At 42.5% G+C, this 26,031-nt stretch overlaps 1 protein-coding gene across 1 annotated transcript; it reads left to right on the forward strand.

Annotated features, from left to right (window-relative positions):
• Positions 1–552: 552 nt before the first annotated feature.
• On the forward strand, positions 553–24,055 carry TTLL12 (tubulin tyrosine ligase like 12). The gene is made up of 14 exons (XM_088151927.1): positions 553–1,082; positions 5,094–5,269; positions 6,560–6,758; positions 7,683–7,842; positions 9,751–9,881; positions 13,305–13,381; positions 14,010–14,126; positions 14,231–14,425; positions 16,702–16,813; positions 20,427–20,578; positions 20,674–20,755; positions 21,439–21,507; positions 22,210–22,348; positions 23,307–24,055. The coding sequence occupies exons 1-14, from the start codon at positions 963–965 to the stop codon at positions 23,456–23,458; spliced, it is 1,881 nt and encodes a 626-aa protein (XP_088008053.1). The 5' UTR covers positions 553–962; the 3' UTR covers positions 23,459–24,055.
• Positions 24,056–26,031: the final 1,976 nt, after the last annotated feature.

The following is a 26,031-nucleotide window of genomic DNA, read 5'->3' on the forward strand; positions in this document are numbered from 1 at the left end:
GGCGTTGCCTTTCGAGCATCCTTTCCCTGGCACGACCCAGACGGTCACAAAACGGGATCCTTGTACACCTCCAAGGTTGCATGTCCGTAGTTCAGCCCATGAGAAACAAACGCAAACGTGTAACTTGTATTATTTCTGGTCCAGAACCTCCACTGAATCACAGCACAGACACCCTGACCCACGTTCGTAAATTAAATCCTAACGGCACGGAGCCCTTTGGGTTCCATTCCGAGACTTGCGTGTCTGCCGGGCACGGTCAAAAAGGTTTAGAGGGCAGCAGCCCGGCCTGTTTTTATGTGTGACAGAGTTAAAAACACTGGAGCTTCAAGCACCCCATTGCGGCCGCCATCTTGAGCTCTTGGACCCCACTCTGCAACCGTCCAGACCACACGCGTCACCCATGCCACCACCCCTTAAGGTAGTGTTCCGCAACCTTGGGCACTTGAAGATGCTTGGACTTCAACTCCCAGAATTCCCCAGCCAGCAAAGCTGGCTGGGGAATTCTGGGAGTTGAAGTCCACGCATCTTCAAGTGCCCAAGGCTGAGGAACACTGCCTTAAAGCAGCTTTGCCCTGAATTTCCTCCCAGCTGCTCCGAAGAGACGCGGCCCAGGCCTCTCCGAAGTCAGGCCCGAGCCCCGCGCAGCCGCCGCCCACGTAGCGGCCGCGAGGACCGGCCGGAGGTGAAGCGGGCGAAGGCTCGCTTCGAGGGCCGCGGGAGCGGGCCGACGCGGCCTGCTTAGCCAGAAGGCGCCTCGAGGCCGGGAGAGGCCCTCAAGGAGCGCGGCGACGCGGCGGGTCCCGGGGAAGGGCTGCCGTGAGGGCCGCCTCGCGTCCTGGCTGAGGGCGGAGCGCGCGAGCCGGGGCCCGAGCCTGCTCCGCTTCCCCTTTAAGGCCCCACCCGCCGGGGAGGCCTGGGCCGCGGCCAGAGGCAGGCAGGCAGGCAGGCAGGCAGGCGGTGGCATGGCGGCGGGCGAGGCGGACGCGTACCGGGCCTTCGCGGCCTTGCACGGGCCGGCGCTCAGCGCCTCCGCGGTGCCCGCGCGCTACTGGCCTAGCCTGTGGCGCAAGCTGGAGAACGAGGTGGGTGCCGGCCGGGAGGCGAGGGCCGGGGCCCGCAGCCTCGCGGGGCCGCCGGATCCCTCGAGAAAGCGGCGCGGGGCGAGGAGGGGAGATCGGCGGGAGCCCTGGCTGCGGTCGGGCTAGAAGTCGGGGGAAGGCCGAGACCCAGCGGGGTGCCGCGCACGGGAAGCGCCCGGCAGCCCCTCTTGGCAACACGGGCGCGCTTCCCCGCGGCCAGGCTGCTGCTCCTCAGGGGACTCGAGCGACGCGGAGGGGCTTTTCCCTGGAACCCCGCTAAGGACGGCAGACGCCCAAGGGCGCGCTTGGCTTCGCCTCGGCCCTTGCGGCAGCCCTGCAGGCGCGTCCAGCCTGCGGGGCGCCGCGACTTGACCCTCCCGGCTGCTTACCGGGTCTGCCCGCGGACGAAGCGGCCAGTCCGAGGGGCTCCAGGAAAAGTGCTGGTTCTGAGATAAAACCCGGACCGATTTCGGGTGCTAAACGATTGTAAAGCAAAGTTAGGCCACAAATTGCAAAGCAACGAAGAAAGCGGCGGGCATAAACCCGGGAAGGCTACAGCGTCCCGGTTATTTCATAGCATGTATTTGTGATGAGCGATCGAGTGAATGCTATAAAAAGCAAGGTGATTTTAAACAATTGCTTGATTTAGCTCCCCATAGGCTTCCGCTAGCGCAGCTTGTTCAGTGAAGCTCTTTATGCCTTTTAGGTGTAAAGCAGGGTAGCCCAAGAATTAAATGAAAATCTTATCCATGCTGAATTTGCTGCAGAAACCCGACGTACAGATTTCTGTGGATGAGAATTGGAAGAAACCAGTATAGCAATCTTAAAAGGAAAGGAAAAACGGAAAGAAAAGCTGAAAGGCTGCAAACTCTGTTGGAGCACTCAAACTTTCTAACTACCAGCCCTAAACTTACAGGATTTGATTTTGAACTGTTTAACGACATGTCAAGGGGTGGAAACATGCAGAATCTCTTGTTCTGGGATATTTTCCAAGCCCAGCCCAGGGTTCCATTCAAAATGTACAATTGTATGTTTGCCAAGATCAACCAGGTGACTAAAGATCAGGATTTCAGTTTGATTTCCACTTTCGATAGGCCTTCATTGTGTTACAGTTGTCCTTTCTTGAAATTCTGATTTCAAGCAGCAAAAAGTTTTCCCCCAGCAAAACCAAGATGGCATGTAAATCAAAATTGTATTCTGCAGCCATTGTCTCACATATTAGCTGCAGAAATGAGTATCGAATAATAGCAGTTCAGATCTCAGTAAGCGAAAGACTGAATGATTTTCCAGATAAATATCTCCCTAAATATAAGAGCCCCTTTGGCAGGGAGAAATTGCTGCTGCCCTTGTCCTTTCTGACTTGCCAGTTTTCTGTCTGGAATGACAGTTTTTAGTGGAGGACTGCACTAATACAGTGCAGTCCAAGTAAAGTGGATTAGAAATATGCCAAGAATGAACTTTTTGACTTCTAAACTTGTTTCAGTTGCAGCAAAAACGAATGGATTTTACTGCTACATTTTAGTTAGATTGCTCCTGTCTTTTGGTTTTTAGAGGATTTTAAGATCAAGAAGAACTAGAAAATGAAAATCCTTGGAAACGAGATCCTGGTGTCGTGGCGAAGGGGTCAGAGTGAGGTGTGCAGTCTAGCACCAGCAAGGGTGCTTTGGTTCTGGCAAGGGCATCGCTCTAGATCTCTTGGCTGCTCCTTAAAGGCTTTCCCAGCCTTTCCTGGGGTTTGCATGGGAGCTGCAGGGGTTCACTGGAGTTTAAGAGCCATTAAGTTAATGGAAATTAAGTGTGTGAGTGCACATTGATGCCCTGTTTCCACCACCTATGCATACTTTTCTTGAACCCCCATGGCTGCTTTGTAAGCCCAGGAAAACACATGGCTCTTTTAAGGAGAAGCCAGTCCAAAGCACCCTAGCCTGCTGTGGATTTTACAATACCTCTAGTGTTGGACCTAGGACTGGGGAGACCCAGGTTCAAGTCCACCCTCAGCCATGGAAGTTCTGATTTCAGGCAAGTCACTCTCAGCCCAACCTACCTCATAGGACTACTGTTTTGGGGAGGAGGAAGGTGTACTATGTATGCTGCCTTAAGCTCCTGGAGGAAAGGCAAGGTATACATCTAACAAAATATGGCTTCAGTATTCATGTTAGGTAACCAAGTAAGATGCTAAAACTGCAGACTTATCAGTATAATTTCTGCTGACTGTTCCATGCTGCTTCCAATTCTGATTGCAGCCTTGATTTCAGTCTCTTGAGTTGGCCAGTTAATTTGCAGAATGCTCCATCATTGTTGATTGTTGCAAGCCAAAGGGATCCATGCACATAGAAGATTGCTCATATCTCCCATGCTGTGTTCCTTTGATCTGGCAGTTTTGCATTTGCATTTGAACTACAGTTGTGAGACCAGAAGATGCTTTTTTTCAACTCTTGCCTTTGTTACAAGCTGCAGCCACAGCTCTTTTAGCTTCATCTTTGCCTCTTCGCTGTGTTTGGGACACCATAACCCTCAGTTACAAAACAGCCTTAGGTAGAGGTTTGAAAACAATTCAGACTTGAAACATTTTGAGTTCTAAACACCCATTTCAAATTGGAGGCCATCATTTCTTGTTTGAAACAGGCCATTCTAACCCAGTGTTGAAACAGCCTTGCTTTGAGTTTGAACTACTTTCAAATTTGAAGCACTTCTGGAATGGTCAGAGCATTTAGACCCTGAAGTAATGCACTTCAGACTTGAAACAGTTCAAATTCAAAATGCTTTGTACACTCCAAGTTCTGTCTTTTACTGAGAGCTAATATATGTTGGAGGGTTCTGCATATTCATAGGTGGTACGTATTCAACAGCCAATATATAGTGATCCCTGTCAAGGGAGGGGTGGCTTGGCGGCATAGCAGGTACATCAGCAAAACTCTGAACGGGAGCAGCAGCAACATCCTAACTCTTTTGAGACCCAGGAAATGACAAGGACTGAGGTGGCGTGGCTCCTGGCATAAGCCTACCTACTTACTACAATTCTGATAATTTGATGCCAGCAAATTTTATTTATGGTTGTCTTCTGCCGGATGAAACTTTGGATAATAGTTTATTTCCTAACGCAGAGAGAAAATGGTTTGTAAGGTAAAGGGAGAAAAGTAGGGTGGTGAAGAGATACTCTCATTTTGTTCAGATAAGGTTAGGACTTAATTTGTGCTAGAGCAAGGACTGATTTCCCCAAATGCTATTTTAGTTGGGAAGCAGATTGCCAAAGTAAGGAGACAGCTGTCCTCCAGATTCTTTGGACTTCAGCTCTTCTCTAGGAGGCGGTAGCAGGGGATGTTGACATCAGAAGTCTAAAATGGCCATGGTGCTCACCTCTTTCTTATTACACTTGTGTGTCAGTATGTACTATGTTCTTGGATAACCATGCTATGAAAGTTGAGTTGCTTCAGAAGGATGATGGGAGATTTTGATTCTTGGCTACCAGCATTGGCTTCCCTGTTCTGGTGATTACATGTAGTTTCTAAGATGATGATGATGATTTTGGTTTTGGTTTCTTGCACAGTCAGCCAGATGGTTAGACTGGATTTGGCATTTTTGTCCACCTACCAAGTCCTTCCCAAGGACCTGGGGTAGGCAGATGTTGTTTAATAATATTAAAAGTATCATTGCAGGATGTAAGCTGTTCCAAGTAAAGCTGCCTTTTGCAATTGATGGATGGTGATTTTGTTGTTGTTGTTGTAATTATTATTATTTAAATGTATATGCCACCCAACTCCTTGGCAGCAAGGCAGAAGTGGTTTGCCAATGTTTTGATATCCACATGTATTCTACAGCCTGGTACTACCTAATGGTGTTCCACTCAAGTACTAGCTAGGCCAGATACTGCTTAGTTTTTCTGAGATTGGCCAAGGTTGGTTGGTGCTCCCGCCTGCTATAATACTTTAATTTAAAAGGATATTTAACAACAAGCACTGTACCCAATTTGTGGTGTTTCTCTTCAGTTGTCAGTATCTTTGGTTATGATTCTAGGTCTTCGATGCCGGTGAATATTTTGGGATAATGCAGGTGGAGGAAGCAGATGAAGAAGAAAGAGGTAATGAAGAAACAGAGGAGGAACTGAAAAAGAAATCCAGTCCTGGCAACAAACTTTGCTACAAAGTGATAGTCACGAATGAAAAGGGTCTTCAGGCGTCAAGTTGCGATAGGTGAGTTATTGCTTGAAGGTACTTTTGAATTTTGTGACGTTTATAAAGTTTATAAACCATTGGGGTGCACAGTATTTGCAGGGTCAGGATCCTAGTTAGCTTCCCAGCTTAATGGGTGGGGGGAGGGAGAAGGCAGGGCAAGCCTGTTCTAATTCACATCCTTAACCTCACCTCAGTGTGTGTGTCTATGTCTGTGACCACAATGAAATAACATCCCCTCTCTGAATATCACACACATTTGGCCATTTGCTGCAAAATTTTAGCAGCACGATCTCAGAGTGCTGGGAGGGCCATGTGCAGGTTGAGTGTTTCCCAGACCTGATGTCATGCCATTTTGCATATATGTTTTAGAATGTATCTTGCAACAGAATATTTTGCTTGAAGTTAAACTTAAGAATTTTAACACTGATGCTCAAGCCTTTAATCATTTAATGCCAGTTACTGATTCTTGAGAGAGCATCTCTCGCAGTGTGTTAAGATTGGGAGATTGGAGGAGGTGCCTCAGCTTTCCACAGTTGTGAGAGACCCAAGATGTGTGGTGTGGGAGAGGACCTTTTCTGTCATGGCACCCAACCTTTGGAATAGCCTTTTCTTGGAGACCAGATTTGTTCTTATTGTGTGTTTTAATTTGTTATTATTTACTTGGCGTTGGTTTTATTTTGTTTTTATGAATTGTAACCTGCAACAAGGACCTCTGAATTGTAGGTGGGCTAGTAATTATTTTAAATATCATTCAAAAATAAATAAATACATTAAAAATGTATTTTTTACATTTTTACGAAGCGTTGTACCTAATGAAAGAAAAATAGAACCGGGGTCAATAGAAAATGCTGTTATTTCAGTTATGTGTATGTAGGCTTAGTAACAACATGGGTGTGATGTCAACGTTTTCAGAGAAGGAATCTGAAGGAAGGTGGCATCAGAAGGGCTGAGTTTTGAGGGATAGGAGTCCTTTGCTGGTGGTGGTTGAGAACCAGATGAATGAAAGCAACAGGCCATAGTTTATTGCCGTGCAGAGGAAAAAAGATAAGGACGCAGAGCCATGGAGAGTTTGGAAAGTTTACATCAGCTATGGTAAAATTTCTAGCAGAGACAGGTGGAAAGGACCATATTCTTTCAGTGCTGTGCAGAGAGAAGCAACCTTATTTAGTGAGCCGAATATGGGGAATACTCTGAAGTGGAGAGGAATAAAAGTAAACCTCACCTAATCTTGCTTTTGGACTTATATCATTGCAGAATTTTATGTTCTACAACCTGTACATTATGTTTAACGTATCTTTGTCTTCCAAGCATTTTTCTTATCGATCATGCCTGGACATATCGTGTGGAACATGCCCGCCAGCAGCTTATGCAGGTCCCTGGCCTGCTTCACAGAATGGCCAATTTGATGGGAATAGACTTCCACGGAGAAGTTCCAGATGAGACAGTGGTCAATCAGGTGTTAGAAGAAATGTGGAGATACAACCAGACTTACCAGCTGTCATGCGGGGTATGGCTCTCAGAGGGTGACTGAAGTTGTTAGAGATCTGTAACTGAGGTGGTGTAAGTCAACTATATTCTAAAAGCATGCTGAACAGTGACGTTTCATCTCATAAGAGGAGGCCTCTGCAGAACATAAGTTTCAGCTTCAGAATTTTAGGGTCACCTTCCCCAACCTGCTGTCCTCCAGTAGTATTGGTTCCCATGATTCCCAGACAGCATAATCAGTACTGACTAGTTGTAGCTTTCCAACCCAATATAAAGAATACAAGTCTAACAAAGCATCAAAGCTTTGAACGGGTAGGAGTTAAATGTTTCTCCTGAAAAGGAGGAAGTGTATTGGGTGTCTATTTGTATTTTGCTAAAACCTCATGCTATTATCTGTGTGACCTTCACTGGATATTACGTAACATGAGAAATAAATTAGAAAACTGGGATTTCATAGCACTAAACACCAAGGGGTCAAATTCTGATGCCAGAATTCCCTTCTGACATCAACCATCCAGGTAGGAACAGAACTTTAGCAACCCAGAGCCTCCATTGTTCAGCCAGAGGTCCTATTCAGAAGGATACTAAGGCAGTCTCAGCGGGTAGACCTGGCCAAGCTGCCTGAACTTGGAAACTGAACAAGGTCAGAGTGATTAGCATGCGCATGGGAAATCTTCAAGGGATCCCCAGGCTAGACTGGAAAGCCAGAACATCCTAGAAAAGGCAATAACAAATTACTTACATATTCTTGCCAAGAAGAGTACAAGCATATGTTCATGAAGTCATCAGAAGTCAAATTTATCTTGAAAGAGACTTGAGTATTAAAAATTGTCGAGATGAATAGGAAGGGGAATATTTTAAAAAAATTAAATGTAACAATACATTGAGCATAATATATTAATTAATGGAACTTCTTATTGATGCATCTTTGCTTTTTTTTGTACAGACAGCTGAGGAGAAGGTCCCAGTTTGGTACATTATGGATGAATTTGGATCCCGTATCCAGCATTCAGATGAACCCACTTTTGCAACAGCACCTTTGTTTTACATGCCACAACAAATTGCTTATACTATTCTCTGGCCCTTAAGAGACCTTGAGAATGGCGGTAAGTATTTCTGCGTGCCCATTCTGCTTTTGTAATAGGAGAAAAGCTCAATCACGTCAACTGCTTGTATACTCAACATTGAGTCTTTGAGAGCTGGGTATGGGGTGCTTTATATGGCTTTCCTTCAAAGCACTTCTGTTGGCACTGAAATCAGCCCTGGAGGGAAAATGGAGATTGTATGTGTGTGTTTGTGGTCCCAATCCGGCACCACATACACTTCTTGAACTAAACAAAGCCTTAAAAACATACAAAACCCAAAAAATCCTGGCATCAAATAGCAAACACACTCTGGAGGAGCTCTGCTTTCACCTACTTCCAGAAGGCAGCTAAAATCACAGCAGAGCTAAGCTATAGTGGGAGGCCATTCCAGAGGTATGGTGCTGCTATGGAAAAGCAGTGCCTCTGACCCTTGGCTCTCCATACTTCCCCAAAGTGGGGAACCACCAGCTGCTTTTCCTAGCAAGATTAAATAGGTCATGCCAACAATATCTTAAAGGTAACTTGGTGCCAAGCCATAAAGAGCTTTATAGGTTAAAACTAGCACCTTCAATTGCATTCAGAAGCCAGTTGGAAGCTAAAGCACGCCCCTTAACAAAGATGTATGCGCTTCCAACGGTGAGTGCCAAATTTTATGCAGGCCACTGCAGGTTGGACCAACTGCAACTTCCAAGTGGTCTTTAAAGGCAGCCCATGTAGAGTGCATTTCAGTACTCATGCAAGTGGTGATGGATGTATGAGTCACTGTATCATGGTCCTCCTACCCCAGGTAGGGCTACAGATGGCACACCAGGCAAAACTGGGCAAAGACCTCCATGGCCATGGCTTTCATCTTTTGTTCAATCAGGAGTCATGAATCCAGGAGGACCCCTGTTAGCCTTGTGAGCTACTCCAGACAAGAAGCACAACCTTGAGTACCAGCTCTATCTTTATTATAAGGTTACATTAACAGAATCTTGCAAATCTGAAAATACCCCTCCTGTCCTGAAGGTTGGAGAGCAGACAATAGTTATCTAACACCTTTGGATCCATGGAGGACTGTTTAAGCCCTGTGCAACTTCACTAGTTTACTAGTTGCAAAGTTAACTGCAATCAGGTAAACAAAAGCAACCTGGCAATAAATTTGTCCCTAGAAAACTTTGCTAGCTCACTCATTAACACTCACCTGTCATAGCAAAAGGTTCTCAACAGCCTGGGGAAGGTAGTGGTAGTGATTGTTTGACCCGTAAAGTTCTTAGGACTTGGCACTAAATTAAATTCAGGACTGCTTTGGCTGAACCAGTTCAGTCTTGCTGGGAAATAAGTTGTCTAAACAGGTAAGTAACTGTTTGAAAAATCCTAAATTAAGAATTTGAACAGGAATAATGATGGCTTCAACAGGTTGAGTTCCTAAATAGATAAATTAATGATGCAGTCTGACCTTATATCCCCCCCCCTTTTTGGGGGGCTCTTTTACTGAAACAGATCCTTTTCTTCCTTCTCCCCCCTACCCCAAGGTTGGTTCTGCAACTGCAGCATTCTTTTCAACTCCTTTCCCTGAACTGCATGAAAAAGAATATCCCACACTAAATCAGGATAGACGAGAGATAGATTCTGCTCTGCTGGTAGACTTGGGGTGATTTTGAGTCGTTGTTCCCAATTGTTCAAAAAGAGCAACAGCAACATGTCACCTTCCCTTATCCCTCCATCCCCAAAATTGTATTGCTGAAATGGAGAATGTGTCACCATTTTGACAACAAAGGATTGTGAATTCAGTTCAGTTCTGGTATTCACAATGAATTCTTGGATTCAGGCTTATTTAACTCAAGTAGATGCCTGTTGCATCAGCCAGAATTTGGGGAGGATCCCAGAAGTCTGCTCTTTTGTCTACTTCTGAAGAGTTTTGAATTCTTGGAGTTCTTTCATTTGCAGAGGAAGTCACCCGGGATTTTGCCTATGGCGAAACTGATTGTTTAATTAGAAAATGTCGGCTGCTGCCATGGCAATCCAGTGAGCTCAGTATCAACTGTTTCATCACTGAACCCCCAGATGATCACTATCAGGTACAATCTTTTTTTAAAAAAACATGATAGATAGGAGTTCATCTAATTTACCTATAGCCCTACCAGAGTTTCATTCCAGGAAGCTCATGGTGAGTTCCCAACTGTAGATAAGATACAGACATCTTTTTGTGGTTTTACACGTTCCACTCTTCTAATTAACATTAAAATCAGTACAATATTACCATTGCAATACTGCTAATAAGGCTGCAGTATTACATTTACATCTACAGGTAGTCCTCGGGTTACGACAGCAATAGGGACTGGGGTTGCCATCGCTAAATGATGTGGTTGTAAAGTACGACGTCACGTTGCTTAGCAGTGGCAGTCCCGGTTGCTGTTGTAACCCTAAAATGTGTGGATCATTAAGCAGGAAGCGGTGGGTCTCCCAGGTAAGGAGCGCAGAGGTGCTGCCAGGTGGGAGTGGGGGAGTGTCTGGGAGGGCCAGCACAGGCCACATGTGGGTGGAGGTGTGTACTGTAGGCAGGAGAAGAAGTGGAAGCGACTTATTGGAGCAACTTGCGACCTTCCCTGCCAGCTTCCCCATTGATTTTACTTGTGGGAAGCTGGCAGGGAAGGTCGCAAATGACAATCATGTGACCATGGCTCCCTGCAACATTGCAATTGCAAGCCGGGCACCCAAGCTCCCAGATCATGATCACATGACCACAGCGGTGCTGTGATGGCCAGAACCTTGAAGACCGGTCATATGTCCATTTTTTCAGCACCATTGTAAATTTGAACGGTCACTGAACAAATGGGCGTAAGCCGAGGACCACCTATATGTTAGATTCTTTTGGACTTTCATTCTGGTTTGTTGATATAAATGCAGTGTTGTATCATCAGCTGGATGACCTGGGGGCAGTCATTCTCTGTCAGTCCTAGAAAGAAGGCAGTAGCAAATCTCTTCTGAAAATCTAGCCAACAAAACTGCAGAGACTAGTCCAGGCAATTGTCAGGAGTCAACACTGACTTGAAGGCACAAAATATATATATTATATTGAATAGCATTGTTGTAAGAACCGCGGTACTCAGTTCCCAATGAAAGAAACTATCATTTAAACCAATGCTGGTTCAAAGAAGAGTTCATTTATTGGAAAGTAGTTAACAGCTCTAAAGTATAGCTGGAACTGAGTCCTGCACATGCCAAAACTTAGTTTTACCTCACTCCCATTTCACTCCCCTCCTTCAGTCTTGGAATCTCTCGCACATGTCGAAGATGTCCTCAGGTTCTCATGTTGACATGGCCCTGGGCATTCCTGAGAGTGAGATAACAGCTCATCTGCGCCTAACAATTCACATCCCCATCCTTCCCCCCCTTCCTCCCTCTCTCGGTAATGGCAGAAATTAAGCAAGCAAACTAGCAGTACAAGTGATTGATTGTGAGGGGTCTGACAATTGTGAATGCTTTCGAAAATGATTCAGGGAAGCAATTGCAAATTTGACCCTAGCATCTCTTTAAAGGAACCATGTCTTTTTTTAACTGCCACAAAAATATGGGGGGGAGATGCAGCTGCTTTAATGAGCTGGCTTACTAAAGCTGCCATGTCTTCTTTGTGACTCAATAAAGCAACTGTTTCTTCAAGACTCCTGTGGAAACCTGAAAAAATATGTACCTGCTTTAAAGGAATGCTACACTTGAATGCTCAGACATTCTGAAGTACCTCTTCCAACTTGTTTTCAAGGCACACAGTGCCCTAATTGTTAATGCTAAGTAGAAAACAGAGGTGTTCATTCAAGCACAGTGTTAGGAGTGGAGTAGCTAGCAGCCCATTCCCACTTTCTCAGTTCTAATCTTGCTACTATCAGTTTGTATAAATTCAGCAGTACACTTGGGGTTTGAAACAGGGAAACCTCACATTTGTGTATACTCGGTGGTCATAGCAACACATCTAAGAATTTTTGGTTTAACTCTCCTTATGCTAGTCTTTGACATGCAGGGAAATATTTATCTGGGACAATACACACATCCACGATTTCCAAACCCAAATGGTTTTGTCAGGAGTCTAATATGAATTTTGCTGACTGAGTATTTTAAACCATACAGTCTGGGGAATTTGTGGGAAAAAACAGTACAACATCTTTTAAAACCTGAACATTTCATTCTGGTTCCACTTTTATTCATATAATAACATTTGTCTTGTAAAAGAGCATAACCTTCCCTTTGCACCGCCATTATTAAATCTAGGGCTCGGAAGTTTTATAAAACCACCTTTGATCAAGAAGACACTTCTTCCTGAAGAGTTTCTTTGGAATTTGTTGAGATTAAAAGCAAGTTACAAATTTGCAGAGATTTTGTACAAAGCTCATTTGATTTCTGTGACTCCCAAACTAAGAAACGTTGCTGTAAGGAAATTGTGAAATGCCCTTTCTAGAGTGGGCTTGGGCAAGGAAGAATGATGCAAACCTGAGAGTGCAGGAGCAGTAGAGAGACAAGCGAGAACGTTATGTACTTTGAAAGCCAGGAACACTGTTTGCCAAAATGCTTTGAAAGAGAGAGAGAGAGCACAGTTGTGCATATGAGAGGCAGAGGCCTGGTGTGCCCCCATCCACCATTGGGGGAGATGTTTGCATTGACAGGGAAATCAATAAATACCCTTAAACCAGGAAAGATCTGCAGCCCCTACCCCTATGGTGACTCGAGGCAACAAACATTGGGAAACGGAGAAGTATTTTCCCAAGAGGAGGCTTGGGAAAGTGTGTGTTTTTCCTCTCTTCCCCTGGCTGGTCATCTCACAAGAGACCCACATTAAAAAATGATCATTCACAAGGACAAAAAGAATCAGCAAAATTCTCCCTGCAGCCACCAGGAGAAATTTGCCAATTTTCTCCTCATAGCAACAGCAGTCAAGCTGGGCAAGGAAGGCCAGGGAGATCCAGATAAACTCCCTATAGGAGTACAATAATTATAACACCAAAATCTACAAAATAAATCCCTTCCCAGAGACACGGATACAGTCACTGAGAAAAGAGCGTGCTCAAGTGCAGCTCCATGAGTTTAGAAGGAGAAATGTGCAGAAATTCCAGACTCTTCTCTGAGCAAGCACAAAAAGATCTTGAAAAACATTTTGTTTGCATGAGTTCCTAGTTTCAACACAAGACTAGACAACAACATGTGACCACTTCTCTGGGCATAAGTCCTGTTGCATTCTGGAGGATTTGGGGTTGGAGATGGAACATTGTTCTTAATCAAATTTGGTAAATGTAGTGTAGATGTGGGAAATTTTTTTTTGAATCAAAGCCATGTTCTGTGGTTATTTGTTGGATAGCTTGATTGTAGCCAACACCATTTTCTGCCCACATCACCGCTTTCTGCCCAACAGGCTAGGAAGTGAACGAGCTGTTCTTGCTGTAGTTCAGAAGTGATTGCTTGCAAAGGATAACATGAAATTAAAACTGATGGGGTTCTGTGTGTGTGCATTTTAGGCTATCTTAACCGAAAACAGAGAAAAACTGCCTACTTCAATAACACTTCCCATTTATGAGAAGAATAAAATCTTCAGGTACGTATTTCCAAACCTTTTTGCCTTCTAGATAAGCATCTTACTGCTGTGGTTATTTTCCAGCAATTGAAGCTCCAGCTTTTCAAAGAATGCTGGATTCTGATTTGTCTAATTATTTGGTGATCTGAGATGTAGGTTCTTATTACTCAACTTTCCTATGGAATGGGCAGTTCAGCAAATACAGCGAAGCGGAAATGAAGAATGTGGCTCTTAAACTTTTTGTAACAATGAATTTGTGTGGGAGCGCACAAAGGAAAGGTTACAGAAGCAGATAGAAAGTATGTTACTATGAAAGCAATCAGAAGACAAGATATTTGAGAGGTGATCCTATAACATGAATCTTGGGTGATCTGTACTGTCTTCCAATCAGTTTTCAAGCCCACTTTGAAGTGCTGATATTAACCTTTAAAGCCCCAAATTATAGGGGAAAAAATCATTTTCTCCCTTATGTGTCTGCCCAGCTGCTAATATTACATGGTTTAAAGGTAAGGCAGCATCTCAGAAGGGTTGACTTATTAGACAAATTTACTTTTCACAGCAAAATAGAAACATTTCTCAGGAGTGTCAGGTGTCCTCATAGCCTCTGAATTGCATAATCTCTGTTCCCCCTCCCTAATCTTTCTGCTAGAGTTTACACCGATCTCCAACAGGTGCGTCAGAACCTGACTCACCCCCGTTTTGAGTTTACGGACTTGGAGCAAGAAGCTGATATCCTCTACAACTTCTCCCACTTCAAAGATTACAGGTTACACAGCTATTTCCCTGCAAGTAACAATTATTCTTACCTGTTCAGTATCTATATATTTGACTATGGAGTTCCATGTGCTAAATGCCTTCCTTCTCTTTTAGAAAACTAAGTGAAGAAAAACCTCATGTGATGGTGAATCAGTTTCCGTGTGAAAATCTCTTGACTGTAAAGGACTGCCTGGCCTCAATTTCGAGGAGAGTTGGAGGTTCAAAGGGGCCAAAATGGCTGCCTCATACTTTCAATCTTTGTACAGAACTGCCACAGTTCATCCATTACTTTCAGCAGCGTGACAGCAGGTACAGGGCAACCGTGCATTTTCATTTCCCCTCATGTTAGGGTTCATTCTTACTTTGCAGATGTCAGATGGATGCCGATAAAAGAGGTCTTTATGACACCTCCAGGACTATTTGTTTTTCTTAAGGGAAAGAATCAAGGTGGGATAATGCCTCATACTGTGTGATGGCTCTGAAGTTCCAGTTTTATAGTGTGGAGAGGGAGACAGAAAATTAGATACATGTTACAGATTTATAGATATAGAAATATTTTATATATAAAATATATATTTTATTCATATCTATTTTATAACTCAGATCTATCTATCTATCTGTCTATTGGCTATCCCACCTTGATCCTCTTCTCATGGTTACTGGTACTTGTCCACTTGAACGACACCCCTTTATCCAGTTCTTACAGGAACTATCATTTCCATCTCTCTTCAGAAGTCTTTGTTCTGAAAATTTTCCACGTCCTGCATAATCATCATATAAAATTAACTTGATGGTGTTATACTGCATTAAATAAGCTATTAACAATAGCCTTGATTATTGCCAACCTTAATTTAACTCTCTTCTCAAAATGGGAAGCTGTAATTGTCAGAAAGCCAAAGAACACATTTCTTCAGTGTCAAAATTTTGAGGTTTGAGAAGGAGTTTTGCCCCTCAGCTACAAATGGATCAAGAGCGCAGAAATAGTTTGGAATATTCAAATTTTCTATTTGCAAGAGTATGCTCCCCTCTGTACTACTGTATCAGGCACATAATTCACAACTGCTACCATTATGAGTTCCTCAAATCAGCTTTTATTATGCTAGAAGTGCAAACTAATTTATTTGATTAGCAGATGGGAAGCAATTACATTTTGCCAGTACATTAGTATCATTGGTGTATATGAACCATTTGCAGATATTATAAATTGATTCTGCCCCAGGGAGCTTACAGACAGAGGGAGACAAAGAGTTGAAAAAGGAATAAATATGTACCAGGACAAAAACATATTTTTGAGTTGTTGAAAATACAGGTAGTCCTCGCTTAACAATCACAATTGGGACCAGAATTTAGGTCGCTAAGTGATGTCATTAAGCAAATCACACAGTCGTTAAGCAAATCACACGGTTCCCCAATGATTTTGCTTGCTGGAAGTCAGCTGGGAAGGTTGCAAATGGCAATCACATGATCCCGGGATGCTGCAACCATCATAATTGCAAGCTGGTTGCCAAGTGTCCAGATCACATGACTGCAACGGTCGTAACTTCGGGCACTGGTTGTAAGTCACTTTTTAGCACCATTGTAACTACAAACAGTTGCTAAACAAATGGTTGTTGAACAAGAACTACCTGTAGCAGAATGGTAAGAATGAAAAGCACTTACTAGGGCTTTTAAAACTGGACAGAACTTTCACATCTACTGTTGAGAGTTGAGGATACACTTCCTTACAAGTCCTAACTTTATTTTTGCCCTTTCATACTTTCATAGTTCATTGAAGCCCCCCAGTCCCTTGAGATTCTGATAATATGTTGATAGACCAGATACATATATGGAAGCTCAGTAAAATTATCAATCAACAATCTCAATTTAAACCAATATAATCTTTAGTAGAAAAATAAATCAACCTAATTATTGCCTACAGAGAAAACAGCTATGGCTTTAGATCCACCACAAGACCTGTTGACTGGGGCACTTGTGTTAGAATGTAGCCCTCTTCACATATCTTCAATTGAACATGTGACTAATGTGAGTAGGCTTCTCCGTTTAAGTCAAACTGGTTGATGTTACACTGAATTCATGGGTACAGCACAGTCATGAGTACAACATAAAGCTTCCACATGGGTTGGGTTCCGCATAATAACAAGGGTCTCTGTTACAGACACTTCGTGCTGTAACTATGGATAACTAGTGGTTCACAGATGACTAATGTACTTATATATTAGATTTATACTGTGTCTTTCGTACAGGAGCTCAAGAGAGCATTCCCTCTTCCAATTTCCCATACAGTAGATTGCACCAAGAGAGTGACTGATTCCAATCACCCTGTCAGATCCCATGGCTGAGGGTGGATTTGATTCTGAGTCTGCCCAGTCCTGGGCCAAGACCTTGATCAGTGTGCCACGCTGATTTTCTGCATGGGTCAGCCAAACAGGAATAATGTGGATTTCTTGAAGAAAAGATTGGAATTGTATAAACGTTAAACTTGGTGGATCACAAATTGGGCACCATGATGAAAGCTGATCTGAGGAAAAGATGCTTGCCTTCAAACATTAAACACAATGTCCTTTCTTCTGTGGATTCTAATCTAGAGGAGAAGACAACCATTGGATTTGCAAACCATGGAATCTGGCCAGAAGTCTGGACACTCACATCACCAAGAGCCTTAACAACATCATCAGACAGAGAGAGAGCATCCCTAAGGTCAGAAAGAAGGATCCTTTGCAAACAATGGTTGCTCTTTTTCTGGAAAAGTCTGAAACAAATCAAGTTTTCTCTTTCCTTCCTTCGCTCCTTTCTTCTGTGCCTGTATGAACTTGCTGTTACTCTGCAGGGTTTGAAGCGTTATGCTTCCTTCATAGTACAAGCCGCATCTCTCTGATTTCAGGACCATAAGGGAATCTGGGTCTAGCAGTTTTTAATTCCTTACACTCTTCTGTAAAGAATTTTCAGTGCACTTTTTCCAAAATAGGTCATTAATTTTTCAGTATAAATTACATTGTTTACAGTAAATTCACTTCCAGCTCCAGTTTCTTTCTTTTTTATTCAATAATCACATACACATACATACAAATATAACTTGTTTCCAACTTCTATTACTTTTACATATAAATTTAGTAATTACAATTATAAAATGAAACATCAGACATGCACCCCACCCCCAGGACCAATATTTTACTTAATCATTCCTCTTTCAAAAATATAATAATTCTTGTGTAGGTGTACATCCTTTCCCTTTCAATAAGACAAATTCTATAAATACATTCCATATCTCTGCAAAGTCATTTTGACTTTGCAACCCCCTTCTAACTTTAATATTACACGGTAACTTATCATTGATTGCAATATCTCACACTTCTTTATGCCATTCCTCTATTTGATAATCGCCTTGTGTTTTCCATTTTCTACCTATCATTAGTCTTGCCGCCGTCATTAAATTTGTAATTAAATCTTTAGTAGCTTGAGTGCTTCTAACCCTATCATATATTGATAACAGTGCTATATCTGGACAACAATTATCAGCACACTGATGGTGTCTCACCCCAAACGTATGAATGACTTTTCCCAGCTGGGAGGCACTTTCAAACATGAGCCCGTTCACTTGTTATCTTCCTCCACTAGCACTCCAGGAGTCTTTCCTGCTGCTTCATCTCCCAGAGATCTGAGTAAATCAAGGACACGCATACCTTCCCAGGGCCATTTGGGAGACATCATATCAAGTGCCCTGGCCATTTCCTGATTCCAAAAGACAACTAAGGTGCTCAGGAGGACTGCTGATCCGCTCACTAGGAAACTCCCCAATCACTCTTTGATCCATTAGATATCTGGGATGGCCCGTTCTAATAGGCCTATCCATTGTGTGGAGGGAATGGGCGGTGATCACTCTCATCTGACCACAATCAATCTTCATCCAGATCACACATCATCCGCTATGAAGTAAAGGCGAATTCTAGTAGAGGTCCATCAGTGTGAATTAGGCCAGATATTATTTGGTATCAGCTCATGTTCGTCATGGAGATCATGAACTGAGCATTCCCAGAACCAGTGTCCAGGGATGAAGATTGAAATCCCCCAGTTCCCACAACTAAAGTAACTTCAGAACCAGTCTGTATGTCAGATCTAGGTGTTCAAATAAGGTTCCTGAATCTGTCAGTACAGGAACAAGACCACTGTTCTGTCCCCATTCCCCAGTTACGCAGGCATTCACTCCCTGCCATTTCTAGAGCAGGCAAGGTATTTTTTATAACTAACTACTGCTACTACTACCCACCCATGGACTCAAGGTTGCTAAAGAACCAAAAGAGCAGATCTCTGATAAGGCCATATCACTTTCCTTGCCCCAAAATTTTCAGCCATGTCCACAATTAAATCTTGGATAAACACCACAATCTGACGCCTGGACCTAGGAATGGGGCATTTAAGCTAGAAATAGAAACTAGGACTGAATTGTTAGTCTCTCTTGCCTTGTAATGACTTCTTTTACATATCTCCTGTGGCCTGTCACTACCAAAAACAATTCCCCTTCCACAAGGTCATTCATGACTCCTTCCTGCATTATTTCACAAGCCCCAGACCCAGTCCATAGTTCCCTACCACATCCACTACCTTTTCAGTCAACCCGAGTCTGGAAGCTAGCTGATCTCATCAGCTTCCAACAGCCTTCTCACTCTAATTCTGTTTTCGTCAACCATGGGAAACACATCTGGCAGTTTGATATCCAACACTATCAGCTTTGTTCTACTATCAGAAATTCCAGTAATGTTAGTATGCTCTTGACAGACCATCAGAGGTGTGAGAGTTTTATCGCCTCCATGGCTTTCCTCCATAACTTCATTGCTGTGATGGCTTGCCAGAGTTCTGAGTCATTTTGTTGTTTCTTTCAGCTGTATTCTTCCACAGTTCACCTCCATAGGCCCTGACTTTCCTTCTCCTTCTCCTTCTCTTCTACTTTTTCTCTTTTCATTTCTCTCCAACCTCCTTCCATAGCCAGCTTCTCTCCAGTCCACCACCAGAGCTCACCAGTGATACCTTTGTCCCAGCTGTTTATCTTAAATCTTTTTTCAACCATTGCTATATTTTCTGTTCCACTTTTCTTCTCCTTCGGCGGACTCACCCCATCATGGTTGCCGTTGCCAGTGCTCTTCCAGCAAAACTCTTGCAAACAGAACAGTCATCGTCTGAACTGAGATAGCACCTCCAGCTATCCTTACTGGGACAGCTCACACCTAGCAGCAGTTCTTTCAACATCCAGTCATCCTAATTCCACTACAACAGTGTGACGGATGGCATGAGCAGGGAAGATTCTGGAATGGAGCTTCAAGGTTGTCAGGAGGGGGAGAGACATTCCAGGGCAAGTGCCTCCTCAGCCCACAACAAGGCTGGGAAAACGAAGAGGATGAGGCTGGCTCCTCCCTAGAGCCTCACGGAGTATATTCTCTAGTAGCTGTAGATAAGTTTAGTCTGGCGAGATTCTGTCTTTTAGGTAGCAGTCAATAAAGGAACTGTCCTGCACTGGAAGGCCTCGAGGTGGTTCTTGGGCTGAACCTGGCAAACAGTCTCATATTCACACACAGCTCCATTTCATAATTTACCATGATGGTTCAAAAAAAAAAAAGCTTTTTGCCTTGTTAGTTTATTTATTACATTTGTATGCCACGAAATCTGGAATAGCTCACGAGTAAGAGTTGGGTATGAAATGGCTTGTTTTCATTTATTTATTAATCACATTTATATGGCTGCCCATCTCACAAAAAGCGACTCTGGGTGGCATACAACGATCAATAAAACAACAAATATATAAAAAACAATAAAACTATAAAAAGTCATTAAAAATGAGGAACACTATTAAAATTTTAAAAATATACAAACCAAAAAGATTAACCGCAGTGGAGCCATCTAAGAATATCTCCAGTTCCTTGGGACCCCCAGGCCTGGTGACATACGCAGGTCTTGAGGGACTTCCAAAATGACAGCAGGGATGGAGCTAACCTGACTTTGGGGGAGAGAATGTTCTCTATGGCAGAGAACGCCCGCCTCTTGGAACCCACCAAATGTAGGTTCTTAGCAGATGGTACCCGCAATGTGCCCTCTCTGCCTGATATATGTTTATGCCATTCAATACCCTCTTATGTTCCCAAATTCTAGTGATTTTTTTTTATTCTGGGAACTTAACACAGTTTATTTCCCATCTTTCAAAATGGCACATCTTGCTTTGAGGAGTTGGCTCAGAATTATAAGCTGCCTTGCATGCCTAAGATGGGCTGTGTTTCAAAGCAAAATTTATTTCCATCTTTTTTTAATTTTTCTGCTCTTTTAGGTAGTGTCTAAATACATTGAAAATCCGGTCTTGTTTCATCTTGAAGATGTGGGACTGGTTAAATTCGACATTCGGTATATCGTGCTGCTGAGATCAGTTAAGCCACTCAAACTGTATGTTTACGATGTGTTTTGGCTCCGGTTCTCAAACAGGTAATCACTATCTTCTACAGTGTTATTAAGCTTGCAGAATTTCTGAATTCCATAAACTAACTTTGTGTCCCTGCCTGTTTTTCTCCCTCTTTAAGGCCATTTTCGCTTGATGATTTAGACGATTATGAGAAGCATTTTACTGTTATGAATTATGCTCCTGGGGTATCTTTAAAGCAAGTGAGTAAATGAGAACACCAAAATGAGAGGTTGCCTTCAAACTGCGATGACACTGGTATAGCAGGAGGCATGTTAGGTTGAAGGTGAGGCCATAGGACTCGATCAGTTAGGAGTGCTTGTGGACAGCTCTGCTGAAGATTGTTGATTGTTGTACATTTGAATTAGAAGATTGTCTAGAAATATCTGTAGTGCTGCCTTTATTTCTTAGAAGAAAGGTGAGATACAAATGTGAAGAATACCCACCAAAGCTTTAATAAATGGCGTTCCAGGAATTGTAGTTTGTGTTATTTCTCATAACACAACTATATGGATTGGAAATATGAGTAAATGAGTATAGGAAGACAAACAAGTTTTAACATGTGTTCCCAAAAAAATCTTGTTAGAAAAAAATCAGTTCCGCTAGTCTGTAATGAGCCATCCAAAGGTTATGATGGAAAGAAGATTGATTGCACAAACTGAGTTCCTCTTCCTTAAACCCGACAAAATTAATAACATGTTGGGTAAGCATTTCAAAATAGGCTCTGGGCCTCATTGCTTGAAATGCTGGCTGTTCTTCACAGGTCTCTCAGATTTTTATAGAGCAACCAGTGGGGAAAGGAACCAATTCTAACTAAGAAAGTGAAGTTACAATTAAAATGAAGGCAAGGGAAAAAATACATAATCAAATGGTTTTTTATTTGCAGATCCACTATAATGAATTTATTCCACTTTTTGAGAAGCAGTACCCTGAATATTCTTGGAAAACTGTTGAAGTAAGTCACTCATTCTTGATAACAGTTATTTAATTTTTCATCACCTTGCTTCCATTTTCTGTTATAAATAATTTAAATTAGTATTTTTCATACAGAAGATAGAGGTAGTCCTTGCTTAACAGTGCTAATTGGGACCGGAAACACCATTGTTAAGCAGTGTGGTCATAAGTTGAAAAATCACGTGACCATGCTGCTTAGTGACAGCAGTTCCAGAAGTCCTGGTTCCTGTTGTTAAGTGAGAAGTCCATGGGTTGTTAAATGAGGACCTCACGTAACCATGATTGCAACTTCCTGCCGGCTTCCTCACTGACTTTGCTTGTCACAAGCCAGCAAGGAAGGTTGCAAATCGTGATCACATGACCATGGAATGCTATAATGACCCTAAGTACAAGGAGTGGTCATTAAATGAGCACCAAATGGATTTGCTCTTTTGTACAGTTGGAGTAATAATTCACATCAAGGTAAGTTTCACTCCTTATGTACAGGACTTTATTGACTGGACGCATCCCAAGTGCAGATGTTTTTGCTATCCTATACAGACTGTACTGCATTAAAGGAAACCAATTTTATTATCTAAAACAGTTTTGTGAAAGCGAATCCACAGATGCCCTCCTACCTCAAGTCACGCTTTAGCCCCTCTTAGTTTTTGAAAATGAAAAAGTGCTCAGGCTGATCAGCATCTGCATTTCTTGTTGTCATCAGGAAGACATCTTTAAGGCGTTTGTTGAGCTCTTCCAAGCGGCTTGTGCCAAGCCTGCACCACTTGGTGTCTGTGACTATCCATCTTCACGAGCTCTGTATGCCATTGACCTGATGCTGAAATGGGAGTCGTCTGGTGATGGTGAGTCCTTCTGCCTGCCTGTGTGCGCACAGACAGTTTTAGGACTGTTCTGAAACTCTTTGAAGGCTCAAATGAAAATACAAGTGGGATATAACTCAAATAAACGGTCTGGGAAGGAGTTTTATCCCTGTTATTAGTAGCTATTACAGGATTTGTTGAAGCAAATGGGGAAAAAAATTCCTGCGTGTGTTTGTTTTTTGGGGATCCAGTGGCCTTGTCCTGTGGCCTTTTGCTCCCTCCATCCAAAAGTTGCTTTTAAAAGTTTTCCCCTGGAATGGCATCATGTTGCAAAATAAATTGGCCAGATCCCAGCCATGGTTTTAGAAGATGCAGTTCTTCAGTTTCTCATACAAGTGTGACACATTGGAACAGAATTTCTTTAAACCAAGCTATATGTTTAATATGTGTTAAAGACTGCATGTAGAAATGGGGGAGGGGGGGTTGTTGTTGTTCTTGGAAGTACCTGCAGTGAACAGCATGGAAAGGAACTGTGGGAACTGCCCAGCCCCCCGACCCCAAAACCACCCCGTCTCTTAAGCGTTAGTTAAGCACGGCTGGCACTGTGGGGGTAGAAGTGCTTCAGGTTTGAATCTAGGCTATTTCAAGCTTAGAACGCTTCTAGCAGCTGTTTCCTGATGTGTCCGTGAAATCCCTGCTTCTTAACCATCTCGGCCTCTTCTTCCTATGATGCGAATCACAGAAATAGCCGTTGTGGGTGTTAAGTGTTTGGGCTAATGCAGTCCAGAGAAGAGGGAGGGGCGTTTTCAGTTCCAGGAAGGGGGGGGCAAATTCTGCAGAGCCAAGACTGGAGGGGCCTTCTTTCTCACTGAATTGCAGGGGAAGGCTTCCTCTTCCTGTGACTCGGCTACTTCCAGTTGAGTGTACTTTCTGCTTTCTTTTGCCCCCCCCTTTTTTTTTTGTAGTTCATCTGCTATTTTTGTATTTATCTGTCTTCCAGGGAAACAATATATGCAACCTGAAATTCTAGAGGTAAATTTCAACCCCGATTGTGACAGAGCATGCAAATATCATCCGTCATTCTTCAACGACGTCTTCTGTACTCTCTTCTTGGATGAGCCCAGCAACTGCCACGTGACTTCTATTGTTTAGGTCCACATAGCCCAGCTTGGCTAATGTGTGTTTCAGGATGGTATATTTCAGTTCTATGAGCTGCTTATGCAAATATTTTCCTTATAGTGTCTGTCAAAACAAAATGTCTCTTCTGTCATATAGGACATATGCAAAATTTACTCACAAGTAGTCTGCTTTTGAAAAAACTCGCATCAGTCTGCTCAGATTGTCACAGCTTGCTTTAATAAAGTATGCTTTTACTGTATATTGAAGATCACTGAAGTTTAGTAGCAAATCAGTTTCATCTTTGGCTGTAATTAGCATGTTTTTAATTTGTTTCTGTGGGAGTATGTTTGTACAGCATTTTTCAGCTTGCTTTACTTTCTTGATATACTACATTTGAAGTAATTGAAGTCCTTATTTTACCCAACAGAATTGTGTTCCTACCTACTTCCTTTAAAATGCTTTGCTTAAATAATAATATGAAACAAATCATTTCAAAGGTTCAGCTGGCTCACGTGATATTGATATTTCAATTTTATTTGTAATAAACAGTATCAGCAAACTATGATAATTTGCCTTTGATGTAACATCTATCATTTGAATTTGAAGATAAAGTTGCAGTAGAGAAGAAAAGCCACGGGTTGTTCTTTGCACCATAGATGTTTCTTTGAGGTGTCTCCATCAGCATGAAAGATTCAAATCATGGCTCAGTTCCCAGTGCCTACTGTTGATGACACATTTTTTTTCTTTTTGAAATATTAAACATATGCACGTCTGCCTTTTACCTTTTAACTAATGCCATTGAGAGCCACTTCTTTTCAAGTTCGTTATAATTGTTTCAGGACCATTCTGGGAGCGGGAGGGGAGGGTAAAAAAGGCCTGTGATCGTGCTTGGTATGCTTTGCAATTAGTGACACACACATTCTTTAACTTTTGCATTATTTTAGGATCTTTATTTGCCAAAAGCAGTTGTACGTGGAATTCTTCCATCTGTCCAGGACACGCATTTCACCACCACTTGGAACAACTTTCTTAGGAAGCTGGTTCAGACCCTCTTTAGTTTGTCATAATTGATGGCTGGGTTTAACTGAGCTCCCTGTAGGAGCTGTGCCAGCATCTTGGCTTCAAAAGTTTCACAGCAGCTGGTATCAACTGGGCACCTTTACCGAAGAGAGTTGCTGCTTAACTTTCCTAGGTGTTCAAAGCAACTTGGACAGGATGCGTTGCTTGAATCATGCAGCACGAAGCCCAGATCATTAAAACAGGGAACCTTCTCTGTTTTGCGCCCTTGAGAGTCCAAATTAATTTTTTACACCTCTGCAAAACCCATGACTTTTGTTTTCACACAGTTGCTCCATAATGAGTGTTTCTTGCAGAAATGGTCAGTGTAAAGCATTATAGAGCCTTAAGATATGATACATCGACACTGAAGCAATGTGACTGTGTCATAACACCATCCCATTACAAAAAACGGACATCTAGCTCGCCATGGCTCTCAACCAGAAGCACCAAGAGTTGACACCAACTTCCGTGCCAGACATCTTCTGAATAAATTAGAAGATTAGGAAGAAGAAGCAAAATTCTTCCATCCACAACAGGCAAGGTTTTGTAAAGGACATAACAAAATAGATCACTGCACCACTTTGAAGGCCCTTACTCAGAAATATGTCAACAGACATACCAAACAACTCTATGTCACCTTTACTGATCTTACCTCTGCCTTTAATTCAATTGACAGGTCTCTAGTCACTGTGGGTCAGACATCGATAGGCATCTTCTCAAATTAATAATTGAACTACATACTGACATTAGAGACAGAGTAAGAATGGGCCCACAAGGAAAAACTTAGGATAAATTATAATTTAAAAAAAGGTAGTGGCCTTTGGCAGAAGTAATACTAAATACAGATGGACCATTAACGTCCAACAGCTAGAGCAATGCCACTCTTAAATACCTAGGCATCACCTTTCATAAGTGTCTTACATAGAAAACACATTTAACAACCACCCAACATATGGTGGGCACTATTCTGAAGTTTTACTATTCTAAAGGAAGGCAGCTGGTAGCCTCTGCCCTTAAAATATTCCAGGACAAGGTGGAAGCCCAGATGCTGTATGGGGCTGAGATCTGGGTGAGAAGGTTATTGCCCAATTGGAAGTAGTCCAAAACTTCATAAGGAAGATCTTGGGCCTTCTCTAGGGCACCCCCACTACTTATTTAAGGATGGAGGTAGGAATACATCTTGCATTATTGGGGCACTAAAGAAACTTCAAGAATCTCACCTTGCCAATCTCTGTTTTCTCCATTAGACAGTTGGGAATCAATGGAACAAACCTGTCACCCATCCTACCACATTCATTCATTCATTCATTCATTCATTCATTCATTCATTCATTCATTCATTCATTCATTCATTCATTCTTACTTTTGCTTTGCTGTAATTTACACTTAGAAAGAAAATACTTGAGTTCTTAGTTGTAGCTCTGGCTTCATCTTATTTTAACCTTCTTACAGCTAACACTCTTTTTTATTACTTCATTTTACACTCTTACTATTCTACTGTTCTTTCATTGTATTTTATGGTATGCTGTATGTTATGACCCATGATT

Source organism: Python bivittatus, unplaced genomic scaffold (assembly GCF_059951505.1).
Source record: "Python bivittatus isolate LINGU-HERP-01145 unplaced genomic scaffold, Pbiv_v1 ctg000010_np1212, whole genome shotgun sequence".
In the NCBI taxonomy this organism is placed as follows: domain Eukaryota; kingdom Metazoa; phylum Chordata; class Lepidosauria; order Squamata; family Pythonidae; genus Python; species Python bivittatus.

Excerpts from the sequence above, each read along its gene's own strand:
- TTLL12 (XM_088151927.1), top strand. The coding sequence starts at position 963 with ATGGCGGCGGGCGAGGCGGACGCGTACCGGGCCTTCGCGGCCTTGCAC. Across the intron at positions 6,759-7,682 it reads CTTACCAGCTGTCATGCGGG|ACAGCTGAGGAGAAGGTCCC; the intron begins GTATGGCTCTCA and ends TTTTTTGTACAG. Across the intron at positions 21,508-22,209 it reads ATTCTTGGAAAACTGTTGAA|GAAGACATCTTTAAGGCGTT; the intron begins GTAAGTCACTCA and ends TGTTGTCATCAG.